The sequence below is a fragment of the Vitis riparia genome, chromosome 6 (assembly GCF_004353265.1).
Source record: "Vitis riparia cultivar Riparia Gloire de Montpellier isolate 1030 chromosome 6, EGFV_Vit.rip_1.0, whole genome shotgun sequence".
Lineage (NCBI taxonomy): Eukaryota > Viridiplantae > Streptophyta > Magnoliopsida > Vitales > Vitaceae > Vitis > Vitis riparia.
The window spans coordinates 18,053,722-18,078,520 of NC_048436.1; the positions used below are offsets into that span (position 1 = coordinate 18,053,722).

General features: G+C 37.2%; 1 protein-coding gene across 1 annotated transcript; it reads left to right on the forward strand.

The window, feature by feature from the left end:
* Window positions 1-24,494, forward strand: LOC117916694 (nudix hydrolase 9). Its single transcript, XM_034832841.1, has 10 exons — window positions 1-146; window positions 346-420; window positions 699-755; window positions 3,696-3,778; window positions 12,384-12,442; window positions 13,216-13,364; window positions 13,941-14,081; window positions 14,775-14,933; window positions 16,631-16,755; window positions 24,069-24,494. Exons 1-9 carry the CDS (start codon window positions 60-62, stop codon window positions 16,724-16,726), a joined length of 906 nt encoding a protein of 301 aa, XP_034688732.1. The 5' UTR covers window positions 1-59; the 3' UTR covers window positions 16,727-16,755; window positions 24,069-24,494.
* The last annotated feature ends 305 nt before the right edge of the window (window positions 24,495-24,799 follow it).

A 24,799-nucleotide genomic window follows, 5' to 3' on the forward strand; every position in this document is an offset into this window, starting at 1 on the left:
TAAGGTCTGAGAACTTTCTTTATATCTGTGGAGAATAGCGTGGAGGAGTAGGCATTTCAATGGAGAAGGCGATGGCAGACGCAGAAGCTAAGGTCCTTGATTGTAGGCTTCTCCTCTCCTGTCCCTCTGGTCTTTCCCCTTCTCAGGTTCTCATTTCCCACTTGCAGTTAATTCATATGGTTCAATCTTCATTGCACTCTCTTTTGCCCCTTTTCTTTATTTGGATGGGGCCGCCTTTTTTATCACCAATTTTCAGTTTCATTTTCCGGTATTCTTGTCGGTTTTCTCATCAACCAAACGGTAGCTTAATTTTTTATCCGATTTATCTGTTGACGTTGGGTGAAGGTCTCTGTGGATTTCAGCGAACGATTTGATAGGATTCCGCATCCGGATATTAGCTTGGACAACTCCATATCTGAGGTGAAATAAAAGGAATCTATTTTCTTTTCCTATGAAATTTCAACGAAATCTTAAACGTTGGTTTAAAATAAGGCGGCCACTTTGAAGTTTGCGTAAGTCATCTTATATCCATCGTAGAGAAGTTTGATGAACAGGGTGATCATCAGTCTAAAAATGAATCTGTGATTATATGATGACATTGACAATATGAGAACATGTGAGAGATCCATACTTTGTACATGTACGAGAGGCATTAAGAAAAAAACTGATTCTTGATATTGATTCTTGTAATTTTTTAGATATGGGATGGAAGGGTTCAACAGAATGCATCATTATATAATGGAACAAAGTTTCGGGTATGTGGATGTCCTTTTCCTTTCACCTCTGTTGCAGGTGCTTGTTTAGGCTGAATTTTATCATTTATTTGTTTTACTTTTTTCAATTTGAGTGCTCTTTCATTAATAATCAGAGTATTTACTTTCCTCCCTCCTATGCTTGTGTATTTGGACAGTGTATGGTTATGCATGTGAACATCTATGATGAACGTTATATCTCTTATCTTATGTTCACTATTGATAAAGGAATTAGGGACTGCATAGGTATGACGTTATTTGGTGAAGACATGGATTAACATGACTCCTTCTATAACCATCACCACAGGATAGTGAGTTGGGTATTTACAATTTGTACTTTATAGTTATGTCTCTGATGGCCACTGGTCATAATGAAGAACTCTCAATGTTACATGGATGCATTGACATGGAGATGATAGAGTAGGGAAAGGCGTGTTTGATTCTTGTTTGAAATAAGCTCAGATTGTCAGTGTTTGTTTCATGAGCACAGAGCATGTTTACTGGTGACTTAAAAAATGATTCTAGGGAGGCTGCAGCATTAGTAGGACAAACATTTGTAAATATATTACAATTCTGTTCAGTTCGAAATTATTTGATGGTTAATCATGAACTTCTCCCAATTCCTGTTTGATTCGGTTATAGCTGTTGTGACCTTCCACACTACTCTAATTTTGGGAAAGGAAACATATTAGTCTAAGGAAATCAAACACACTGGAAGTTCAAACTCATTGATTTAAATGAGAATAAAATTATTAATATGGAGAATAAGGAAAACCGATCACACAATCTCACAAGTAATTAGTGAGATTCACCCACGAGGAGGGTTTTGACATAGGCACCTGAGTTAGGTGGAAGGAGATAAATTGAATATTGTATGAGAGTTCAAAAGACAATGGAGTTAGTATTACCTTTCTAAGATATCTATAGGAGCCAATTTACCTTCTTGATCCCATGCCCTCCAAATATGTCTTGAACTTCAAAATTACATAATTTATTGATAACTTGCTCATGGTCAGCCTGCAGTGGACATATTGTGATGCAACGGTTTTCTTTTAATATTAGAAAATAGTATAAATGGAAAGAAAATAATATGATAAGTGAGGAGTCAAAGAAGGATAAAGGAGGAAGATATAATTTTATACTATATACCAAAGTCCCTACTTTTCAAGAATTACCTGTGTTTGTGTGTTTTTATTGTATCAAATGCATGCCTTGTGTCTTTGGCATGCAATATAGTTTATTCTTCCCTTCTAGTTCTGTCTAATAAACAATTGTGCTAATATCTAGTGTTGTTATGGCGTGTTCATTTTTCTTCTCATATGTGTTTTTGTTGTTAGACTCTATTCATGCACACAAGAGAACAATCACAAACTTAATTGTGTTACCCTCACTCAAAAAACCTTGGCTGCATGAATACACATAGAATTGTAGGTGAGGAACAAGAAGACTTGATAGAAGAACCTCTCCAGTGTGTGATCGTTTGTTCTAGAAGACTACATGTTTCCCTTGTTCTTTGTAACTAGGCAGTACTAGGGCAACGTAAACTTATAACTATATTTTCCCCTGATTTCCTCCTTTTAAGAGGGGAATTACATATGTAAGAGATGTGGGTTATTTGGACACCAAGCAAATTATACCTATCCAAAAAAAAAAAAAATTGGACACAACCAAATTAAAAGAAGTCTTGTTTACGGTGCATTAGTATTCACAGTGAGCTCAAAGAAGTTAAGGTATGTTAGATCTCATTTCTAGTATTGCCCAACTGTCATTTGGTGTATCCCCTGAACCCAAAACTTGTTTTGTGGTAACTTAAACATCTAGAATACCTTGTCTTAGAAATTTGATACATGTGACAATTCTTTAACTTGTTCAAAAGTATTGATTCATGTTATCCATCCTCTCATTAGATCATTTGACGTTCAAAAGCATTGATTCATGTTATCCATCCTCTCATTAAATCTTTTGACCTAATTTTAGACTTTATACTTCAATTCTTTGTAATATATCATGTTTTTTTTCCCTTTAATTCAGTAAATTATGCCAATGGAGCCTAGGAGTTCACCATTAGTATAATTATCTAATTGTAACTATGGTTCTATATTTTTTATTGATTGCAGACCAAAATTCTTAAGAGATTTTGTTGCAACCGTAGGCTTCTCTAACCACATCAAAATATTTATAGAAGTCCCAACTGTCCCGACGCTGAGGAATTTTTTACTACTCATTTTTTCCCCAATGTAATTTTTCTTGGTTTTATTTCAGAAGAATATCCAGAAATAAAGTTTTCCAAAATGTGATTAAGCCAAGAGGGCACTTGAAGATGGTAATGTTTTAAGCATTGCATCACTTGTTACCATTACCATCCTCTCTATTATTGGAATCATAAGGTTTTGAAGTCTCATGTGAAACATGTTTTGCATTTCTTCTTTTATTATCACAAAAGGGCATAGAACAAGAGCTCTTGATAGATTGAAGTATGCAAGTAAGACAAAAATGACATCGTAGATGGGAAAGGGGACTGAATGTTTTTTGCTTCATCATGGATTCCTCCAATACCTAGACCGTGGCCTCAATTGATTCTTGGTGGGAAGATTTTAATCATTGCATCCCTTCAATTTTAAGCTGCAATTTTCATTGATTATGAAGATTTTCAAAGTGGAGAGTTTAAAAACACTCAATGACTAAAAGAGCATCTATTTCATTGTTTTAGAAGTTAGAGAAGAAAATTAATTTATTTTTTAGTTAAAGTGTTTGATTCAAGAGATATCAGTAATGTATTTAATACAAAGATGAGGATAGTTGTGCTGATAAACAGAAGCATTGAGAAGCTATATGCACATGTGTTATATGCATTAATCATTCAAAAATTTCAATGCACTAAAGTTTACTCTGCATATTATTTTGATAAGTTTTTTTTTCAATTATTAACTCAACATTACATAGTATGCAGGACACATCATGCATGGTGGAGGTGGTTCTGATGAGAAGTCCCATGTATGCCTACACCTTGGATTAACAGATTATAGGTCCCTTTCTCTCGCCTCTCCCTCTCTCCCCTTCTATATGTTGTATGTGACAAGTTTTAGACGCAACTCTCAAAGTTTTTTGTTTCTCTTTTCTGAAGAGACCAAGAAGGGCTGTAAAGAAATAAATTTTCTGCATCATGGGGCCTTTTAGATCATAAACCTTGCAAACTCAGTAATCACTGTGTTTCTGATCGAGAAAAACATGACTATAGATGGGCCCATTGTACATAGGATCTTCATCTAGACAGGTGGTCACTTGACTAATAATAGTGAACTCACTCGAAATATGATTTATAGAAGATATGCTGATTATAGATGGTTAGGTATGGAAATCAAAGCGGTCCACTGTCAAAGCCTTTTTAGTGAATGAAAACATGAAACCTTAGATGTAACTTTGCAAATGGAATCTACAAGGAAGGGGTCCTTAGCCCAGTCTACCAAATTTGTGTTACATTCCTCCAACTTGACAAATCTGCGTCATTTCCTTTTGCAGCCATGTTGTTTTTCTGTTGAACAACCTTCTCTACAAACAGATTCTCTATAAATAAATGTTGTTGCAAACAGAACAGGAAATGAAAATATTTTTTTTATTCTATTTTTTGTATATTAAACTGTATACACGGCATCCTCTTTATAGAGGATTTTTCTCAACACAAAAATAGGAAACAACTTAACAACCTAACAATATACAGCTGTCTAACAGATTACAAATAAATAAATAAATAAATAAATCTCCTAATATCTTGTACATTTAAATCTCCTAATATCTTGCTAATTATCTCAGCTGATCCTATCTTTTTCAACACTCCCCCTCAAGCTGGCTTAAAGATATCTTCCATAGCTAGCTTGCCAATTAGTCTGTCAAACTGTTTTGTAGGAATTCCTTTTGTAAGCACATCAGCCACTTGCTCAATAGTAGGAATATACGGCATACATATCAGTCCATTCTCGAGTTTTTTCTTAATAAAGTGCTTGTCTACCTCCGCATGCTTTGTTCGGTCATGAAGTACTGGATTATGAGCTATTGAAACAACTGCTTTATTGTCACAATACAGTTTCATTGGTAGGGTACTTGAGATCTTCAATTCTTCCAATAGTCGTTTAATCCACAACACCTCACAGATTCCAAGAGCAACTGATCTAAACTTAGCCTCTGCACTACTCCTAGCCACCACATTCTGTTTTTTGCTTCGCCAAGTGACAAGGTTAACTCCAATAAAGGTGCAGTAACCAGAGGTTGAATGCCTATCTACTACACTTCCAGCCCAATCTGCATCTGTAAATGCTTCAACCTGTAGGTGCCCATGACCTTTAAATAGTAAACCTCTTCTAGATGACCCTTTTAGATATCTAAGGATTCTATAAACAACATCAAAGTGTTGCTGTCCAGGTGCATGCATGAATTGGCTCACCATGCTTACTGCAAAAGCAATATCCGGATGTGTATGTGACAAGTAAATCAGCCTCCCAACTAGCCTTTGATACTGGGCTTTATCCTTCACTTCATCATTTTTGGAGGGCAGCAATTTTATGTTGGGTTCAATAGGTGTCTCGGCTGGTTTATAGCGTAGGTGTCCTGTTTCACCAAGTAAATCAAGGACCTATTTACATTGGTTTACAAATATACCTTCTTTAGATCTAGCAAACTCCATTCCAAGGAAGTACTTTAAGGCTTCCAAATCCTTGATTTCAAATTCTGCTACAACTCTTATTTTCAATCTCTCCAACTCTTTTTTGTCACTGCCAGTCAAAACTATATCATCCACATAAACAATCAGAATCTTACTATCTTTACTGTGTTTGTAGAACATAGTATGGTTAGCTTGGCTCTGACAGTAGCCACAATTATTTATAGCTTTTCCAAATCTCTCAAACCAAGCTCTAGGAGATTATTTGAGACCATATAAGGATTTTTTTAATTTGCAAACTTTGTTTGATCTAAGCTTCTCCTTGAATCCAGGTGGTAGGTTCATAAATACTTCTTCCTCCAAATCTCCATTTAAGAAGACATTTTTTATGTCTAACTGGTGTAAAGGCCAGTTGAAATTTGCAGCCAAAGATAACAAAATTCTGATTGAGTTTATCTTGGCTACAAGAGCAAAAGTTTCCTGCTAATCAATACCATAGGTTTGAGTAAATCATTTTGCTACTAGTCTCGCCTTGTATCGTTCTATGCTCCCATCGGCTTTACATTTCACAGTAAAGACCTACTTACAACCTACAGTTCTTTTCTCCTTAGGTAAATTCACTAACTCCCAAGTACCACTTCTTTTAAGAGCATTCATCTCCTCCATCACTGCTACTTTCCAATTTGGATCATCAAGGACTTCCTAAATGTTTCTTGGAACCAACATGTGTGAGATTTTTGAGGAAAAGGCTTTATGAGTTTTAGAGAGCTTTTTATAGGATAGATATTTGGCAATGGGATATTTAGTGCAGGTTTGTGTACCTTTTCTAAGGGCTATAGGAATATTGAAGTCTAAAGAAGAAATGAAAGGAATTGAAGGTAGGTTAGGAGTAGGACTACCTGTGATGTCGGGAGCTTCAGTTCCCGAAGGTCGAGTGATTCATGCCTAATTGGTGTCTCAGCTGATTCGTGTCCAGCTGGTGCTCCTTGATTGAGGGATTAATCAACAAGATTTATAACCTATTACACCATATACTAGGGTAGCTAAGACAAAGCTACTATAGCATAGTGGCTCTAGGATCGTTCACTGGGATGGGTTTTCACTTCACAAATGATATTAATTCAAAGATAAATTGGTGCATTTTCATTTCAAGGTTAGCTTTAAAAGAAAACATAAAGACGTTTGAACAAAGATTGGTTTTAAGCTAACCAAAAATAGTAACTGATTTTACTTAGAAAAGTGTTTCTTGGAGTTTCAGATCACTAGGCTCAGATTCCTCATACAAAAAAGGAGAGTTCCGGTCACTTGTTTCTTTTCCTCGCATTAGAGAATTAACATATAGTTCCTTCTCCAACCGGTGTTGTACAGATGCTTCCCATTAATGGGTTCAAACACTAAATCCCTCTCACTGATGCACCTTGCAATGGCTCATACCTCTCACCTAGCACTTGCCATTCAAGGTGATCTTTAACCTTGGATTACCCGTCAAAAACTCGCAAGAGGTAACTAATGGATGTCTCCTAAGAGTCCAAAAGCTTACCAAGTGTTGGCTATTCTAGAAAATCCTACCTTCAAGTCACCTACCAGAGGCTCGCAAGGGGTAAACTAGTGCATCTCCATGGTTAGAGATCACTTGCCTTACCAAGTGTTGGCCCAGGTGGCTCCAAGGTGTTTTAAGTTAACTAAAAACGTAGAAACCATTCACGGGTCACACTTTCTCTTCATTAAAAACTAAAACAACAAAACTTCCAATTTATGCATGTGGAAACTTACCCGGTTACCTTAGCTCCAAGAGACAAAGAGTCTAGCCTCTCATCCTCTGAGAAAACATCTCAGAGAATGTTTGGCTAGCAAGAAAATGAAAATGAAAGAGAAGACAAGAATAAATAGGAAAAATAGAGCAAGTGCTCTGTATTTTACTTCCTTCCCAAAACTGTACAAAGGATCTCCTTGGAAACAAAACTCTAACACACTCAGAACAGGCTCCTCGGGCTCCCTTTAAACCAAAATTACAATGATAGCTATTCCCTTGATATTTTGCCAAATTCCTAGCTTAAAAACTAAGGAAACCTATCATTGGTGACTTACAAGGAGAATTTAGGCATTTAGGCAACAAAAATCTAATGAAAAATATCTCCAAGTGTCGGTTACAAATATCGGGAAGCACTAAGGACCACTTCGCAGGTGACAAGTGAGGTCTGCGAAATTTCGCAGGTGCACAAGAGGGGCTGCGAAATTTCTTCATAGCAACCAGCTGATTCAACACCTTCACAAAGTTGACTTCCATTTTGTGGTGTTTGGCTTCCATCGCGGCGTGAAGCTTCAGGGGAAATCCATAGCACTGTGCAAAAGTGTTGCGAAATATCTCGCAACAAAAGTGCTGATTCCGCAGCACTTTTCTGAAGCCTTCCTTCAGCTTGGAGCAGTTGTCTTCCAAAGGCTGTAACTTCCTCATTTCAGCTCCAAATTGCACACGGTTTGAAGCATTGGATTGTTGACTTCCTAAGCTTTCAAATGACATATTGTATGCATAATTTGGACTTCAGGAAGTGCTCCAAAAGTGGCTGCAGTGACTGTCATCAAGAATGCTTCCTCTGTTTTCTTCACTCTGTTTTTTCCTCTTTGCTTTTCTCCTTGCATTCCGGATTTGCTTATGGCAAAGGACTTCAAAGCTTTGGTTCTTCATGCCTCTAAGCTTCCCATTGCTTTCCAAGGATTCCATAAAACTCTCCTCAATCTCATAATGCTTTGGTGATCAAAATACTAACAAAAACACCAAAACTTACACAATTTGATTAGAATTGATTGCAAGGGGCCTTAACATGCTAATTGGGTTAAAAGGCACTAACTACTACTCAAAAGTGTTTAAAAGGATCAATTACAAGCTATCAAATAACACTTTTTGAGTAGTAATCATCGAGATTGGTCATTACCAAGAGGAACAGGTTGACTTTGACTCTTTTGATGAGTCTTTCTCCGAGTATAAATCAGATGCTCAGTATTTGGTTGTACTATTCTCCCTCTGTTTCAGATACAGTAATATTTGGCACTATATGACTAGAGTTTTTGTAAGTCTTATCACATTGTTCCCCAGGATTATAAATAAGAGGTGGAGGAGTAGTTAAAATTGTATTTGGTAATGGAGTGGGAGATAAATCCCAAAAATTTTCTTCCATTACATCATTCTCCCCCTGAAGAGAATTTTTGTTAAAAAAAGATTTATCTTCAATGAAAGAGACATCCATACTCACATACATTTTTCTGGTTTGGGGATTATAGCATTTATACCCTTTTTTTATTAGAGGCATACCCAATGAAAACACATTTTTCTGCCCTTGGATCAAGTTTAGACTGATTATGATTAGGTAGGTGAACAAAAACAATGCAGCCAAAAAATTTTAGGGGTAAGTTAGAGTACATTCTAGATAAAGGAAAGATTTTTTGAAAACATTCTAGTGGTGTGCCATACTTAAGAATTCTGGTAGGCATTCGGTTAATGAGATAGGAGGCTGTCAAAACAGCTTCCCCCCAAAAGTATCTTGGATCATTCATGGAAAACATAGTAGCATGAGCCACTTTAAGTAAATGTTTATTTTTTCTTTCAGAAATTCCATTTTGTTGAGGGGTATTCACACAAGTAGATTGATGGTAGATACCTTTTTCTTTCAAAAAACTACCCAAAAATTCATTAAAATACTTAGTTCCATTATCAGTGTGAAAAATGCCAATTTTTACTTGGAACTGAGTTTCAATCATGTTATAGAAAGTTTGGAAAATTGTTTCAACTTCTGATTTTTCCTTCATCAAATAAACCCAATATAAACGTGTATGATCATCTATGAAAGTAACAAACCATTTTTTTCCAGAAATAGTTGTAATTTTTGAAGGTTCCCACACATCACTATGTATTAAATTAAATGGTTTTGAGGGAACATAAGGTTTTGGATAATAAGTAGTACGATGACTCTTAGATAAATAATAACTTTCACAATAAAAGGATGAACAATCCAATCCTTTAAACAAAGTAGGAAACAAATGTTTAAGATATAGAAAACTAGGGTGTCCTAGTCTTAAGTGCCAAAGCATTATTTGTTCATAAACAGAAAGAGAACTAACACTACTAAGGCCTTGAGCCCGTTTATTGGAGAAAACACCATCAAGGTAGTAAAGGCCATCTATCAACTTAGCACTGCCAATCTTCTTCCTTGAGTTCTGGTCTTGAAATTCATAGTGAGAATCATAGAAAAAAACATGACAATTAGTCTTGGGTAAGTTTACTCATAGACAAAAGATTACATGCTAGTTTTGGAACATGGAGAACAAATTTAAGATCTAAGTTCTCGGATAATTTTACTAAGCCTTTTCCGGCTATAGGTGAGAAACTACCATCTGCAATCCTAATTTTTTCATTGCCAAAACATGGTGAATAAGTGTTGAACAAATTTGAAAAACTAGTCATATGGTCAAAAGCTCTAGAATCAATTATCTATGGAGTAGAATTGAAACAATATGAAAAAGCATTAGGTGCACTACCTGTTTGTGCTAGAGAAACACTAGGAATACCCGATGGAGAATTGGATTTTTGCAATTTCAGAAGGTGATCCATCTGCTTCTTGCTGAAGGGACTTAAGTCTGATTCATTGACAGTAGCATTGGCCTTGGGATTTGAACGATTGCTTCTTTCTCCGGGCTTGCTGTTCTGCCAATTTGTTGGTTTTCCATGGATTTTCTAGCATGTTTCTCGAGTGTGGCACAGTTTGTTACAATAATCGCACCAGACCCATGGCCTTTCTCCAGGTCCTCGTTGAAAACTAGTTGTTTTATTGGTAGAACCTTTAGCAACACTAAGAGCAGAACTTTCAACAGTTCCACTATTAGATTTCTTTCCCAACATTACGTGTCGGCGGCTTTCTTCCCTTCGAACTTCAGCAAAGACTTCGCTGATTTTAGGAAGAGGAACTCTGCCAATAATCTGTCCTCTAACCTCATCAAACTCTACATTGAGTCTAGCAAGAAACTTATAAATCCTATGAGCCTCCACAATCTATTTGTAATGATTAGCATCATCAGTGAACTTCCATTCGTAGTTGTTGAACAGATCCAAATCCTGCCAAAGAAGCTTCAACGAATTGAAGTACTTGGTGACAGATTCTTCTCCCTGCCAAATCTCACCAAGTTTAAGGGTCAGTTCATACACTTGGGATTGATTACCCAAATCAGAGTACATTTGATTCACACTGTCCCACAATTCTTTGGCTGTGGAGTAGCACATATAATTGGAGCCAATCTCCTCATTCATGGAGTTCACGAGGCATGTCATCACCATTGAATTTTCTGCATCCCAGGTTGTGTACAGAGGATCCTCCGATGCCGGTGCCACCTTGTCTCCAGTCAAGTACCCGATCTTCCCTCTCCCTCTAAGATACGTGCGAACTGATTGAGACCATCTTAAAAAATTGTCACAACTGAGGCGAATGGTGGTAATCTGAACAGGAGGGATTCGGTATTATGGATTTGGGTTGCAGGGTTAGTTGCTGGGCCGGAAGAGGAAACAAGTGGGTTTGACTCAGAAGAAACGTCAGACATGGCTACTAGTTAGGAAAAGAAATAAGCGGAAAAAAAAAATTGCAAGGGTTTTTTTTTTTTGGGTGAATTAGGGCGGCTTTGATACCATGCAAACAAAATAGGAAATGAAAATATATTTTTTATTCTATTTTTTGTATACACGACATCCTCTTTATAGAGGATTTTTCTCAACACAAAAATAGGAAACAACTTAACAACCTAACAATATACAACTGTCTAACAGATTACAAATAAATAAATAAATAAATCTCCTAATATCTTGTACATTTAAATCTCCTAATATCTTGCTAATTATCTCAGTCGATCCTATTTTTTTCAACAGTTGTCTTAGATATTTAATATCATACAATGGTTATGCCTGTCTAAACTTCAAAGTGAGCTTAACATTTAACATTTAGCCAGTGGTTGGGGTTAGAATATTATGACTCCTCAATTTCTGTTAGATCAGGTTGAAAAGTTTGAGTCCATCTGTAAGTAGGGGTGCAACTTGGGCAGGTTGACTCAATCCGATGTTTGGAAGAGCTTGGACAAATATTTTTAGTACTACAGTTTGGGCTTGGTCTAAGGGTTTGGGCAACATGAGCCTAACCAGAATCTGATTTAATATTTTATAATATTTATATTTTACATTGTTATATACACCAGTATTCCATTTATGCCATTTTAAAAGAAAAAAGTCAAATTCAATTATATTATATTATATTTTCTATAAAGATAAATATTGTTTTTTTTTGTTTATTATCTCAAAGTGCTGTTTTATTTGGCATTTAAATTTAGTATAAATGTATAAAAGATAGATTTATCAAAAAAAAAAAATGTATAAAAGATAAAAGTTGAAAAAGCCATTACAGGTAGTTTCAACACAAACTAACCCAAATTTGACCAATATAACCTGAACAACTCATACAACTTGAGTCTAAGAAGATATACCTGAGCCTAAATTGAACTTGACTCATGTTTGAAAAAATGGGAATGGGTTGGGCTCGGGTTGAGAATCTTGGGTTAGAGGTCAAGTTGTATTAGGGTTCAGGTTGAATGTTTATTAATATGGACTGGACTCGGGTTAGGTGCAAACCCAACCCAACTGCTTGAGTTGCAGCACTACCTGTAACTCTAATTTTTAGTTTATTATTTGGATTTCATTATAAAAATAGGTGAAATCAGTCTTACCTTGATTGCACTCACTTATTTCTCATGCTAATAACAAGATATTCCTTGTGGTATTCTTTAATTGTGACTCTGTCTACAAAATTGACCACAACTGGAGATGAGTTTGAAATTTTGTGCTCTTTTCTTTCTTTGTTTAGTTGTTTGTTTTCTCTATTTTCATTTATGTTTCATGAATGCTCTGTATCTAATATAACAATCTATGTTACCTGTGTGCTAATCAGGACTTTTGTGGGGACAAATTTAAATCCTTTGTGGGAAAAGTTTCTGGTTCCATCTGAAGGTAAAGATGTATGGAATTAAATTATCAATTGCATAAGAGGATCCTTTGTTTATTTTTTATAAAAAATAAAAAGAAAGGAAAAAAAAAAGTGATGTATACTGCCTACAAAGAGTAGCCAGTAGCCATCCTTATTAGATCTGCCAGTGAAAGTGGCCTTTCATCTGAGGATGTCTCAAATATCTTGAATGAGCTCAAGTAGGATGGACCTTTTTTTTGCCAAAATTCTCTGCATGTGGGTTGTAGAACACATTGCTATATGAGATTAAGTGCCCAACAAGTTGGAATAAGTAAACTGTTAGTACCACTCAATATTCAAGAATACTAATGAAGTGTACTTCTACCACCAGTGCAAACACATTCTCTGATGTAGCAATGAAAGGGATCTACCAAATGTCTCTTATCATATCCATGATGTTGTTACTGCACCTATGTGGCACAAACCCATGAATTCAGAAGTAGTAGTTCTTTCCCTTTTTTATTTTTTTTTATTTTATCCTTTTTTAAAATTATATTTTAAATTCATGGCCTATATTTATGTATTTGTTAAGAAATTCTTGCAAGAAATGAATGTCATACTAGGTGACATTTTCCAGTCAAAAGAAAATGTAAAAACATTCAGGTGAAGCTTTGATTCCGATAACATTCATGTCATTCCATTGCTTCGGCAGCTTGGATCAACTTGGATTCCTAATTAGGATTCCTTGATCCTTGTGTTCTACTGATTGATTTTTAGATTATTCCTTTCCAGATTATGTAGAATTGCTTTGTTGCAGATGACTCTGTACGGTGCCAACACACCTCAAGTCCGCTGGGTAATGGTGCAATCATAGAGACATCCGACAAGAGGATAGTTGTATTGCGGCGAAGTAATAATGTTGGGGAATTTCCTGGACATTTTGTGTTCCCAGGAGGCCATCCAGAGGTAGCTAATCTAGAAATTAATAGATATCATCTGCTATTTGGTCAATTTATCTTTTATCTCAATACTATGATTAATTTATGCTCCAGTAGAGTATATTGGTATATTCCCAAGTTTTTCCCAGTGTCAGTGGTGTCAAATGTTTGGAAACTCTCCTTTCTTTCACACAGACACACAGACACACAAATCATCTCATTAATTGGAGAAGCTCACTTCCAATTTTTGCCTCCTGACTCAGTGACTCAGGGTGCTGAATAAAGCATTTATTCACCTCTTTATTTATGAAATTCTTGGCTATTTGCATCACCTCTTTATTTAGCATCCAAACAGGTTCATTTACCCTTCATTATTTGTATGTCCTGATGGGTGGTTTTGCAACATTGCTTTTGGACCTCCAGATTTTTGGTACATTTGCATATTTACATGCGTTCTCTAGTTGTTTAGAAGTAGTTTACCTATTCCTTACTATGGAGTGACGATGAACAGAAACCATTCTTTTATCCTTTTGCAATTCGCAAACAGGTAATATCTGACTTATTGGCATTAATGGTTTGGTTGTGCTTTTTTTATGGTTGACAGCCCCAAGAAATCGGAATAGTTTCTCATCAGTTTGACAAAGACATGGACCCTGATTTTATTAACAGGAAGGTTTCTCAGGAGATGTTTGACAGCATTATTCGTGAAGTAGTTGAAGAGATTGGAGTACCTGAGGCCTCCCTAGTAAGTTTCAAATCACTGAGCTTTAATATGAAAGCATCCACTTGTTTTATTTAATTCCTATTCTTCTGACTGGAAACAATCTTTTGTTTCTTCTTTCGCCATCTATTGTGATAGGAAACAATGTAGGGTTGTTTGTGATTTCCACTCTCTCTTTCAAATAACTTGGTAGTAACATTATATGGCATAGGAATTTTAAATGATTGCTAAAAATGCTGTCTGGGGAGGGATTGTCAGAAAAATATAGAGATGGGAATTTCACCAAAATTTCAGGGAATTTGCATGATAACTTTACAAACAAGGAAGGTACTCCTGAGTTTCTACCTTCTCCTCACCACCCACACTACCCTCACACGATGTTGGTATTTCTTCCAGGAAATCCTACTATGCTGTTTTGTGATCTTTTGGTTTAATCAAAGTTCATCTTGAGACTGGTGAAATGAATTCTGCATTTTAAAATAGTTTCCTGTTTACTTACTGAGTTTTAATGAACCTCTGTAGCTGAAGGGAACTCTCTCTGGTGCATTAATTTTTTTTTAATAAGATACTCTGTCTGACAACTGTGGGATGGATTGAGTGGACATTTGATGGTTTAATATTTTGTTTTGGAAATTTGGTAATTTAATATTTTTTTTCTTTTACCAAATATTAATGTGTTATAAAGAATCTGATGTTATCATTTCAATTATCATGCAGTGCAATCCTGTATTTATAGGAGTATCTTGCAGGGTGCTGAATGTTAGACCAGCCGCTTTTTTCTTTATCAAATGCAATCTTCACTCTAAGGAAATTCAACAACTTTATTCTACTGCACAAGATGGCTATGAGTCAACGCACCTTTACACTGTTTCAAGGGTAGGTTCAAATTTTGTTTCTTCTTAAGGTCTCAAGATATCATTCATCTTGAGACTCTGAAGTACTTATTCTATCCAGCAGTCAGAAACTTTATGTATCAAATTAAACAACCCCCCCAAAAAAAAAAAGAAAACGCAGAAAAACCTTTTAGATTTTATAAAAATATTTTAAATATTCAATGGAATTTCTCAACAAAATAAATAAATAAATAAAAAGCAGAAAGGAAGAAAGAAAAAGAAAAAAAAAGCAAGAAATCTCACTAGAAATTTTTTAATAATTTTAGTAATTTTTTGTATTAAAATATCTTCTTTTTTTTTTTTTCTAAAAAAAATTCAATAATATCTCTATTAAATTTTAGATTTTTTTTTTTCAAATAACTAGATATAAATAAGTTGAGGGTGATGAATTTTTATTTATTTAAAGACTTATTTATAATATGATAATATGGGTATTGTTATAAATTAATCATTATTTAATTAAATCTTAAAAATGCATAAATTATAAAAAAAATTCAAAGTCTATAAGAACCCACCGTCAGAAAATTATTTAATAAAATATCAAATACAAAAAATTATAATAAAAGAAAAGATTTCATATAAACAAATGAAAAGATGAAAAATTAATATGGATTAAGATAAAGCAGAAAATAAAAAATAATATATTTTATACAGAATTTTTTTCAAATTATTTAAAATTTATAAAATATTTTTTTAAAATCCTAATACATGTAAAAAAAAAAAAATGATATGACTTAGGATTATTAAACACTATCATTAGAATCTGCTTGAGGATCAGCGTTATTACTATTATTTTTTCCAATAATATCTAATTACAATCATTATCTATGTATATTTTGAGAGGGAAAGAGGGAGAGGGGGCAAAGTCTCCTTTTTGCTTTTTATTTTTTAAAAATTCATAACAGGATGAGGGTTTTTTTTCTTCTTCTTCTGAATCCAACATTGCCCATGGCATGTTTATTCACGGTGCACTAGTGGCACTGAGGGTGGAAAATGCATTGCTGGTATGGGTTGGTAGTGAAACTGTGGTGTTGGTGGTAATGTGGAGGCAGCAGTTGTTGCGCCATGGAGTATGGGTGGCAGTGATGGTGCAGTAGTCATGAGGGAGTGGGGTCAGATGGTGGTGTTAGGTTGATGGCAGCGATGGTGGTATCGTGATTGCAATATTAGTGGTTTTCTTTGTTTCATTTCTTTCATTGATGGTTGAGCAATTTTTGACTGCTGAACCAAGCCCAAGTCTGGTTTTCTAGCTTAGTTGATAAATTAACCCTGCCCGGGCAGCTGGGTTATGTATATAAAAATAGTGCAAAAGGTTCTAGGTTCAAATGTTTGTGATGGAGTTCTTATGGTGTATAAAAGCCATTTTTTTTTTTAAATTAAACATGTTCCTTAGATTAAATGTTTGCCTTTCAGACCCAAGAAGCTTGTTAATTATAAGTTCTATTAGGCTTATGAACATGCGCAAGCTCAAGTAAAAATACACTAGCATAGCTTAGATAAGCAGGTTGCGCTTGAAGTTTTGAACTAAACCTTGAGCTTGATCCATATTCAACAGAACCAAGCTTGAATAATAGTCATCTTGTTTGCATCCAAGCTTTTTGCAATATTAGAGACCCTTAAATTGTTTCTCCTATTGTTTATTGTTATATATGACTAATGATCGGTCTCTCTTTGCACCAGAATGATTTAAAGGACATGACATCTAAAATGCCTGGATGCCACCAGGGTGGATTTGCACTCTATATGTTAATGGTAGAAGCTGTGAAGGATGTCTGATTGAAGTCCAGGACAGATGATCAATCAAGGTTATCAGCCCTTTGCATCTTGGTGGTTCAGTAACATTTTGTTGCTTTGACTTTCTTTAATCCAGCATAAATAATCACCTCTGAGGTTGATGTGAAAACAGAACTGTGAAGGCTTATTGCAAACTGACATGATTATGAAAATGTATTAATCTTTAGAATTTAATGGCAATACATGGCTTTGCCTTATATCCTTTAATAAACCCAAAAACCTAGGTTGCATTTCTGGTAATTGTGAAGAGAGAGAGAGAAAAGGGAGAATCCCTAATTATTGTTATTGAAAATCTGTAAAGAATACACATTGGACTTGGGTATATATATACATGTTAGTGGGACCCACAATACAGTAAGGAAAGAAAAGGAAAAGGAAAAGTAAATAACCTAAATAACTATACATTATCTAACACCCCTCCTCAAGCTGGATCATATATGTTATATGCACCAAGCTTGTTACAAATGTATTTAATTCTGGGACCTCTGAGAGATTTAGTAAAAATGTCTGCTAGTTGGTCATTTGAATTGACAAAACTAGTCGCCACACATCCTGATGCGATCTTCTCTTTAATGAAGTGACAGTCAACTTCAATGTGTTTGGTCCTTTCATGGAAGACTGGATTGGATGCAATATGCAAAGCGGCTTGGTTGTCACAGATGAGCTTCATCTGTTCATCCTTTCCAAATCTCAACTCCCGAAGAAGATGTTTCAGCCATATGAGTTCACATGGTGCCAAAACCATAGCTCGATACTCGGCTTCAGCACTAGATCTGGCCACTACATCTTGTTTCTTACTCTTCCAAGATATTAGGTTACCTCCAATAAAAACACAATACCCGGAAGTGGAACGTCTATCTGTGGGTGAGTCAGCCCAATCTGCATCTGTGTAACCAACAACTTGGGTATGACCTCTGTTCTCGTACAACACACCTTGGCCTGGTGTGCTTTTGATATATCGAAGAATGCGGATTACAACATCCCAATGGCTATCACATGGTGACTGTAGGAATTGACTAACCACACTTACAGGAAAAGAAATGTATGGACGAGTAATGGTGAGGTAGTTCGGTTTACCTACAAGTCGCTGATATCTCCTAGGATCTCCTAAAGGCTCCCCCTGTCCTGGTATAAGTTTGACATTTGGATCCATAGGAGTGTCTACCGATTTATAGTCTAACATACCGGTTTCTTCCAAGATGTCTAAAGCATACTTCCTTTGGGAAAGAACCATACCGGAACTGGATTGAGCTATCTCAATCCCTAAGAAATACTTGAGTTTCCCTAAGTCTTTAGTCTGAAAGTGGGTGAAAAAGTGTTGCTTTAGGGTCTGAATACCATTCTGATCACTGCCTGTAATGACGATATCGTCCACATAAACTACCAGATAAATACACTGCCCCGAAGAGTTATGATGATAGAAAACGGAATGGTCTGCTGTATTGCGGAACATGCCAAACTCCTGAACAACAGAACTAAAATGGCTAAACCATGCTCGAGGAGATTGTTTCAAGCCATATAGAGAACGACGTAACCTGCACACTAAACCAGACTCCCCCTGAGCAACAAAACCAGGTGGTTGCTCCATATAAACTTCCTCAGCAAGATCCCCATGAAGGAAAACATTTTTAATATCTAACTGATAAAGAGGCCAAGAACGCATAGCAGCCATGGAGAGCAATAGACGAACAGAAGCCATCTTGGCAACAGGAGAGAAAGTGTCACCATAATCAGAACCATAAACCTGAGTATAGCCTTTAGCAACTAAGCGAGCCTTAAGGCGATCAACCTGACCATCAAGGCCAACCTTAATTGTGTAGACCCAACGACAACCAACTGTAGATTTACCAGAGGGTAAAACAACAAGATCCCAAGTGCCATTGGAGTGTAAAGCAGCCATTTCATCTACCATTACCTGTCGCCAGCCTGGATGGGAAAGAGCCTCAAGGGTGCTCTTGGGAAGAGAAACAGAAGATATAGTAGAAATAAATGTAGAATAGGGTGAAGATAATCGATGATAACTCAAAAAATTGTAAATGGGATGAGGATTACGAGTAGATCGATTACCTTTCCGAAGAGCAATGGGTAAGTCAGCAGAAGGAGGCAGAGCCGGGGCAGGAGAAGCCGAAGGGATAGGAAGTGAGTCAGCAGGTACCGCGGCCAAAGAAGGAGGAACAGCGACACGATGACGGCGATGATAAACCTGAAGTGGGCGAGAAGACACTGCATTAGGTGGGGAGATAATGGGAAAGGGTAAGACTTCAGAAATAGGAAGAGACTCGGAGGTGGAGAAAAACGGTGAGTCCTCAAAGAAAGTGACATCAGTGGAGAGAAAGTAGCGATGAGTCTCAGAGGAATAACAACGATAACCCTTTTGAAGTCTGGCAGAAAGTTTGTCCTGTCCAGGAGTGAGAATATGAACAAAGCAAGTACAACCAAAAACACGAGGAGGAAGGAAATAAAGTGGTTGGTCAGGGAAAAGAAGGGAATGAGGAATCTGATCGTGTAATACAGATGATGACATACGATTAATCAAATAACATGCTGTAAGAACAGCGTCCCCCCAAAAACGAAAAGAAACATGACTATGGGGAAGGAGAGTACGAGCTGTCTCAACAAGATGTCGATTCTTACGTTCAGCTACCCCATTTTGTTGAGGAGTATGAGCACAAGAGACTGATGAATGATCCCATGTTGGGACATAAATGAAGTAAATGGTGTAGAAAAATATTCCCTAGCATTGTCACTGCGCAACACATGAATAGAAAAATTGAACTTGGTTTGGATTTCAGCATAAAATTTCTGAAAAATAGAGAATAACTCAGCTCGATTTTTCATTAAAAATAACCAAGTACATCGAGAATAGTCATCAATGAAAGTGACAAAATACTGAAATCCTAAAGTAGACGTGGTCCGACAAGAACCCCAAACATCAGTGTGGACAAGTTCAAAAGGAGACTTTGCTCGATTATTCAAACGCTTTGGGAACGAGACACGAGTATGTTTTCCAAGCTGACAGGACTCACATGCAAGCAACGACAAAGATGAAAAACTAGGGACCATTTTCTGGAACTTGGATAGACTAGGGTGGCTCAGGCGACTGTGGATGAGGATGGGAGCATCAGTGGAAATGCAAACTGCAGATGAAGGCGAGGTGAGGTGATAGAGGCCTTGAGACTCACGTCCTATGTCAATCGTCTTCCCTATACTCCGGTCCTGCAAGGTCACAAATTTATCAGAGAAAGTGATAGAACAATTAAGAGTGCGAGTTATTTTGCTGATGGAAATAAGATTAAAAGGACACTTAGGGGCATGAAGGATAGAATGGAGAGGTAGGGAAGGGAGAGGATGAGCGAAACCAAAACCTTTAGCCATAGTTTGGGAACCATTAGCTAAAGTAACAGTAGGTAAGGCAGAGGTAGTAGTAATAGAAGAGAAAAGATCCTTATTACCAGATATGTGATCAAAAGCACCATAATCTAGAATCCAAGGTCCAAGAGAAGATGTGTAGGTAAGACAAGTAGAAGCATTACCAGTCTGGACAACAGAAGCAACAAAAGCTGATTTGGTGGCCTGATAGCGGAGATAGTCGTCATACTCACTGTCAGTGAGGAAAATACCCTGAGATGTGGAGGAACTGGGAGGCTGAGGCGACTGAGGATCAGATGACTGGGCCACGTGAGCAGTGCGGGGAGGCCGCCCATGTAACTAATAACACCGATCACGAGTGTAGCCAAGCTTATTGCAATAGGTGCAATGAGGACGTTGGCCTCTACCTCGATTACCACTGCGTCCTCCTCGAGAGTTAGTTTGAGAAACTAACACAGAAGAATCTGAAGTGTTATCAGATGACAAAGTCTGAGTGGAGGAGGAGATACGGAGGAGGCGAGCAAATACATCATCCAAGGATGGAACGGAGGAATTGCCAAGAATCTGATCGTGGACGGTCTCGAGATCTTGACGGAGGCCAATAAGCGTAAGAACCATGAAGAACTTGTCAATCTGTATGCGTTGATTCCCAACATTAGTAGTAAGAGGCATCACGGTCAAGAATTCCTCTTTAAGAGAGGCAATCTGGCCAATATAAGTAGATAAATCCATGTCTTGTTGTATGACATTGACAATAGAAGAAGCCACCTTATAAAGATGTTGGATATCATTCGTGTATAGCCCTTTCGCCTGATTCCAAAATTTAAAGCATGTTTTGTAAGTCCGAAGATGATGTAGAATCTTAGGATCAACTGATTGCCATAACACACTACATAACTATGCATCTATCTTCCTCCATTGTACTTTGTCAACCGCAAGGATATCCGCCTCCTGCGTAACAAGGTGATCCTCATAACCTTGACCTATAAACCAAAGCTCCACAAAGGCAGACCAGGACAAATAATTTTCACTGCCAACCAATTTCGCCGAAGTAATCATAGGAGATACAGATATGACAGAGGAAAAAGGGGAACTTTTAGTAGCCATATCTACTTATCTGGTAAATGAAATACGTTTGGATCAAAGAGAGCCCTAATACGGCTTATCGCGGACTTCCTAAGACACGTGCAGGGCTCGGGGTGGAGAGGAAGTCACCGGAGGTCGCCGAAAAGTCGGTTTAGAGGGCCGGTGGAGACAAAAAACCCAAAAAAATGCACTTTTAGGGCTCAGATGACATAAGTGCAGATGGAGGGTGGCTAGACGGCGCCAGGCGAGGCTGGAGGTGGAAGTGCGTGGCCGGAAAATGCCCCACCCGCCCTCACGCGCCGGCGGGTGAGATTCAGGCCGTCGGAGAAGAGACGTGCGTGGCTGGCACGTGGCTGGGATTCTTCTTCCGGTGCTTTGAGAAAAGTTGAAGATCTCCTCCTTGCGCACCTGATGGTATGGTTGGTGTCGGAAAAGGACTTCGCCGGAAAAGGTCGTTGGAAAATTTGTCGACGGTGAGGGTTTTCCGATGGCGGTGAGGGTTGATCAGAAGCTTTAGGAGATGGGAAGGGTGACCGGAATGAAACATGGTCACTGAAAGATTTCCTAGAATGGATTCACGGATAAACCGGAAATAATTAGGGTTTTTTTCTCCCTAGGCTCTGATACCATGTGAAGAGAGAGAGAGAAAAGGGAGAATCCCTAATTATTGTTATTGAAAAACTGTAAAGAATACACATTGGACTTGGGTATATATATACATGCTAGTGGGACCCACAATACAGTAAGGAAAGAAAAGTAAAAGGAAAAGGAAAAGTAAATAACCTAAATAACTATACATTATCTAACAGTAATAATTTCATTTTATTTGTAGTTGTGCTTTCTAAGTCCACACATATCTAGGCTACAGTGTGTCTTCATGTCTATGTGTATGTATCTTATATATGAATAGGTCTTAAGTATGTGTCTATGTATGCATTTGACGGATGTGTTGAGATGAACTCAAGCTTGGGCAGGGTCCTTAAATCTTGTACAATATACATTAGCAGTACTCATCATTCAGGTTTTTTGCACTTAGGAGGTCTGCTAGGCTAATTCTTGATTTTAAGATTATTAAGATGGTTACTTCCTTTTGATGGTAAGATAATATGGTGAATGTTCCATAAAAAATTTGTCAATTTAATAGTCAACTTGAACATATGGGCATCCATTTTGATGCAGGAGATGTCATCAGGATACTGCCCATTATAACTAAGGATCCTCATGACTGTAGTTTTTCTGTTTATTAACTGGATAACTGATTAGATGCACAGGAACCTGGATTTTAGACGCATGTGTATATAGATTCCTGGCCCAATTTGGAAGTCCTAGTGGGATTGGATTATGGGCCAGGTCGGGTCCTTAATGTTCATGTTTTAGCCTTGATGTTCTGAGTACATCTTCTTGGACCTTGAAGTTTCTATGAGAAAATATTTGCAAATATTATTCCTCACAGAAACACTCTGTTCTGGAATTTCTATTGAGAATCATGTTAAATGGAGAGAGCTATTTTGACCTATTTGACTTTGCAAAATGCTCAGAAAAAGAATAGATTATTACCATGTTGCAGGGAATTGTAATCAGGAGAAGAGATCTGATAGCCCAGAAGAATTGTTGCTTCTATTGATTTGCAGAAGGATGTCCCTTGGCTTATAGACTTCAGCCTCATTTTTTATAATTGGTAACTGGTTTCAAGTTTTATGGGGGAAGCTTGTGGTCGAGTTGATCCCTTAGTATTGTGACATCCTAGCTAATATATGACCCATGTGTTTTATAGTATTAGAAACATGACCTAGTCCTTAATAAATTTTTAGTCCCCAATAAAGAGAAACTCACTTTCAGTAACAGTAATTTCCCTGGGATGCTCACTACTCCATTGAGACTTTTGTTTCCTTTTAGTGGAACCACTTCTTTTGGCAGTTGTGCTTTGTACACTATCCTCTATTTCTAAATTCCAGTCAGATAACTTCTTAGTTGCTTGCATGGCCCCATGGAACTTTAGCTTAATATAGAGAGAAAAAGAAAAAGAAAAAAGGATTTTTCCACTTGTCGTGCAAGTAAAACAAGATTCCAATCTGGTGATCCAGGTCAAGAATCAGTTTAAAAGAGTTGGTTGGGTGAACTGAATAAGAGCTTAGCAACAAGGGAACACCTTTGCTTACAGACAACTTAACCTTACCATTTTAGTGTTTTCTTCTTTGTCATGCATCTATAATCTATTGCTGTATCCCTTGGTTTTGGGCTTTTTTTTTCAAATGTATGATATGAAACTTCTAGAAGAGTGCTCTTCTAGGTCATAAATTCTTCCTATTCCTTTTCTGTCCAACTCAATGGAAGATATTTTCATTTTTCGGTTGTCTAGTCAGTGTCAATGTATAGAGAACTTTGCTACATTTATGGTTGACATAAAAACTATGAAAAAAGAGTGCTGGAGCTTGTTGAATACTCTGCTTTCTTTATTTCAGAACAACTTGAGCTTTATGGCTGTTTCACTATCAAGATGCTGTTATAACTTTACTGGGTGCTTCCATAAATGGTCTGGTTTTGATTGTTGAATGTACACAAACTTCTCTCTTACCCTTATGATCCTCATCCTGGAAAAATATGTATGTTTCATGTTTGAACCCTTGCATGTAAGGACGTCACAGCCAGCGCAGTAGGTAGGGAAAGGGATTTGAGTAGAGCCCAGAGGGGGCCCCTTGACCAATTGAGCAAAGACCTTTGCACTCTTTGGAGAAAAATGTCATTTTGACACCAACCAAAATGAAATCATACCGGGTTAGGATAGCGATGTTGAATGGATGAGTAAGTGGTTTAATGGGACGAGATCATTATATATTCTTCACTAATTTTTAATTTTTGTTATGTGCAGGCTTTGATGAGAATGACAACAACTCTAGATAGACACCAAATGTGCAGTAACTTTGGGTTTGGGGCTGATGCTGAGCGGCATTTGTGGGGCACAGTGTCTAGAGCATCACATGGAGTGCGCACGAGCGGGTAAAACTCAATTTTTTTTGTATCGCAGGCTTGCAGATTCTACAAGTTAGGTCATAATATAAAGTCATTTCACCATGTGGGTCGTCAGGGGTGTTCCCTTGTTTGGACCCCATTTTTTTAATTCTTCCAGTCTTGCAAGTCATGTGAATGAAATCAGTTTGTTTGAGGGAAAAAAATTGCCCAAAAAAGAGGAGATGCTCCTATTCCTCTTCTTTTGACCCATTTATTGAGGAGACAACTGAATGTATGCTTCTACTTATCCTATTGAACTTACTTTTAAGACTCTAAGTTTAGATAATTGATAGGTGAAAGTCTACTTTTGGGGCTTTAGCTTTACCCTTCATTGAATCCACCCAGTGGAGTGTGACTGTGTGAGGTCAAACCTTCAGATGAGGAAATATTCTAGCGGAATTAACGCGATTTTTTTTATAGTTTGGTCGTGGTTGAGATCCTACACCATTTCATGAGTGAATGCATTTGTACACTCCACGCGAGCCGAAGACGCAGCAGGGCAGCAAGGGTGTCTTCGAGAAGAGCGCGTGGGTCCACCATTTTTGAAAAAAACTGACTGGACTGGGCCCTCTCGATTTTGTCAGGACTTGG

Bases quoted from the DNA above. Each gene is read 5' to 3' on its own strand.
- LOC117916694 (XM_034832841.1), top strand. From the start codon at position 60: ATGGAGAAGGCGATGGCAGACGCAGAAGCTAAGGTCCTTGATTGTAGG. The intron at 756-3,695 runs GTATGTGGATGT...AACATTACATAG, and splicing joins ATAATGGAACAAAGTTTCGG to TATGCAGGACACATCATGCA. The intron at 14,934-16,630 runs GTAGGTTCAAAT...TCTTTGCACCAG, and splicing joins ACCTTTACACTGTTTCAAGG to AATGATTTAAAGGACATGAC.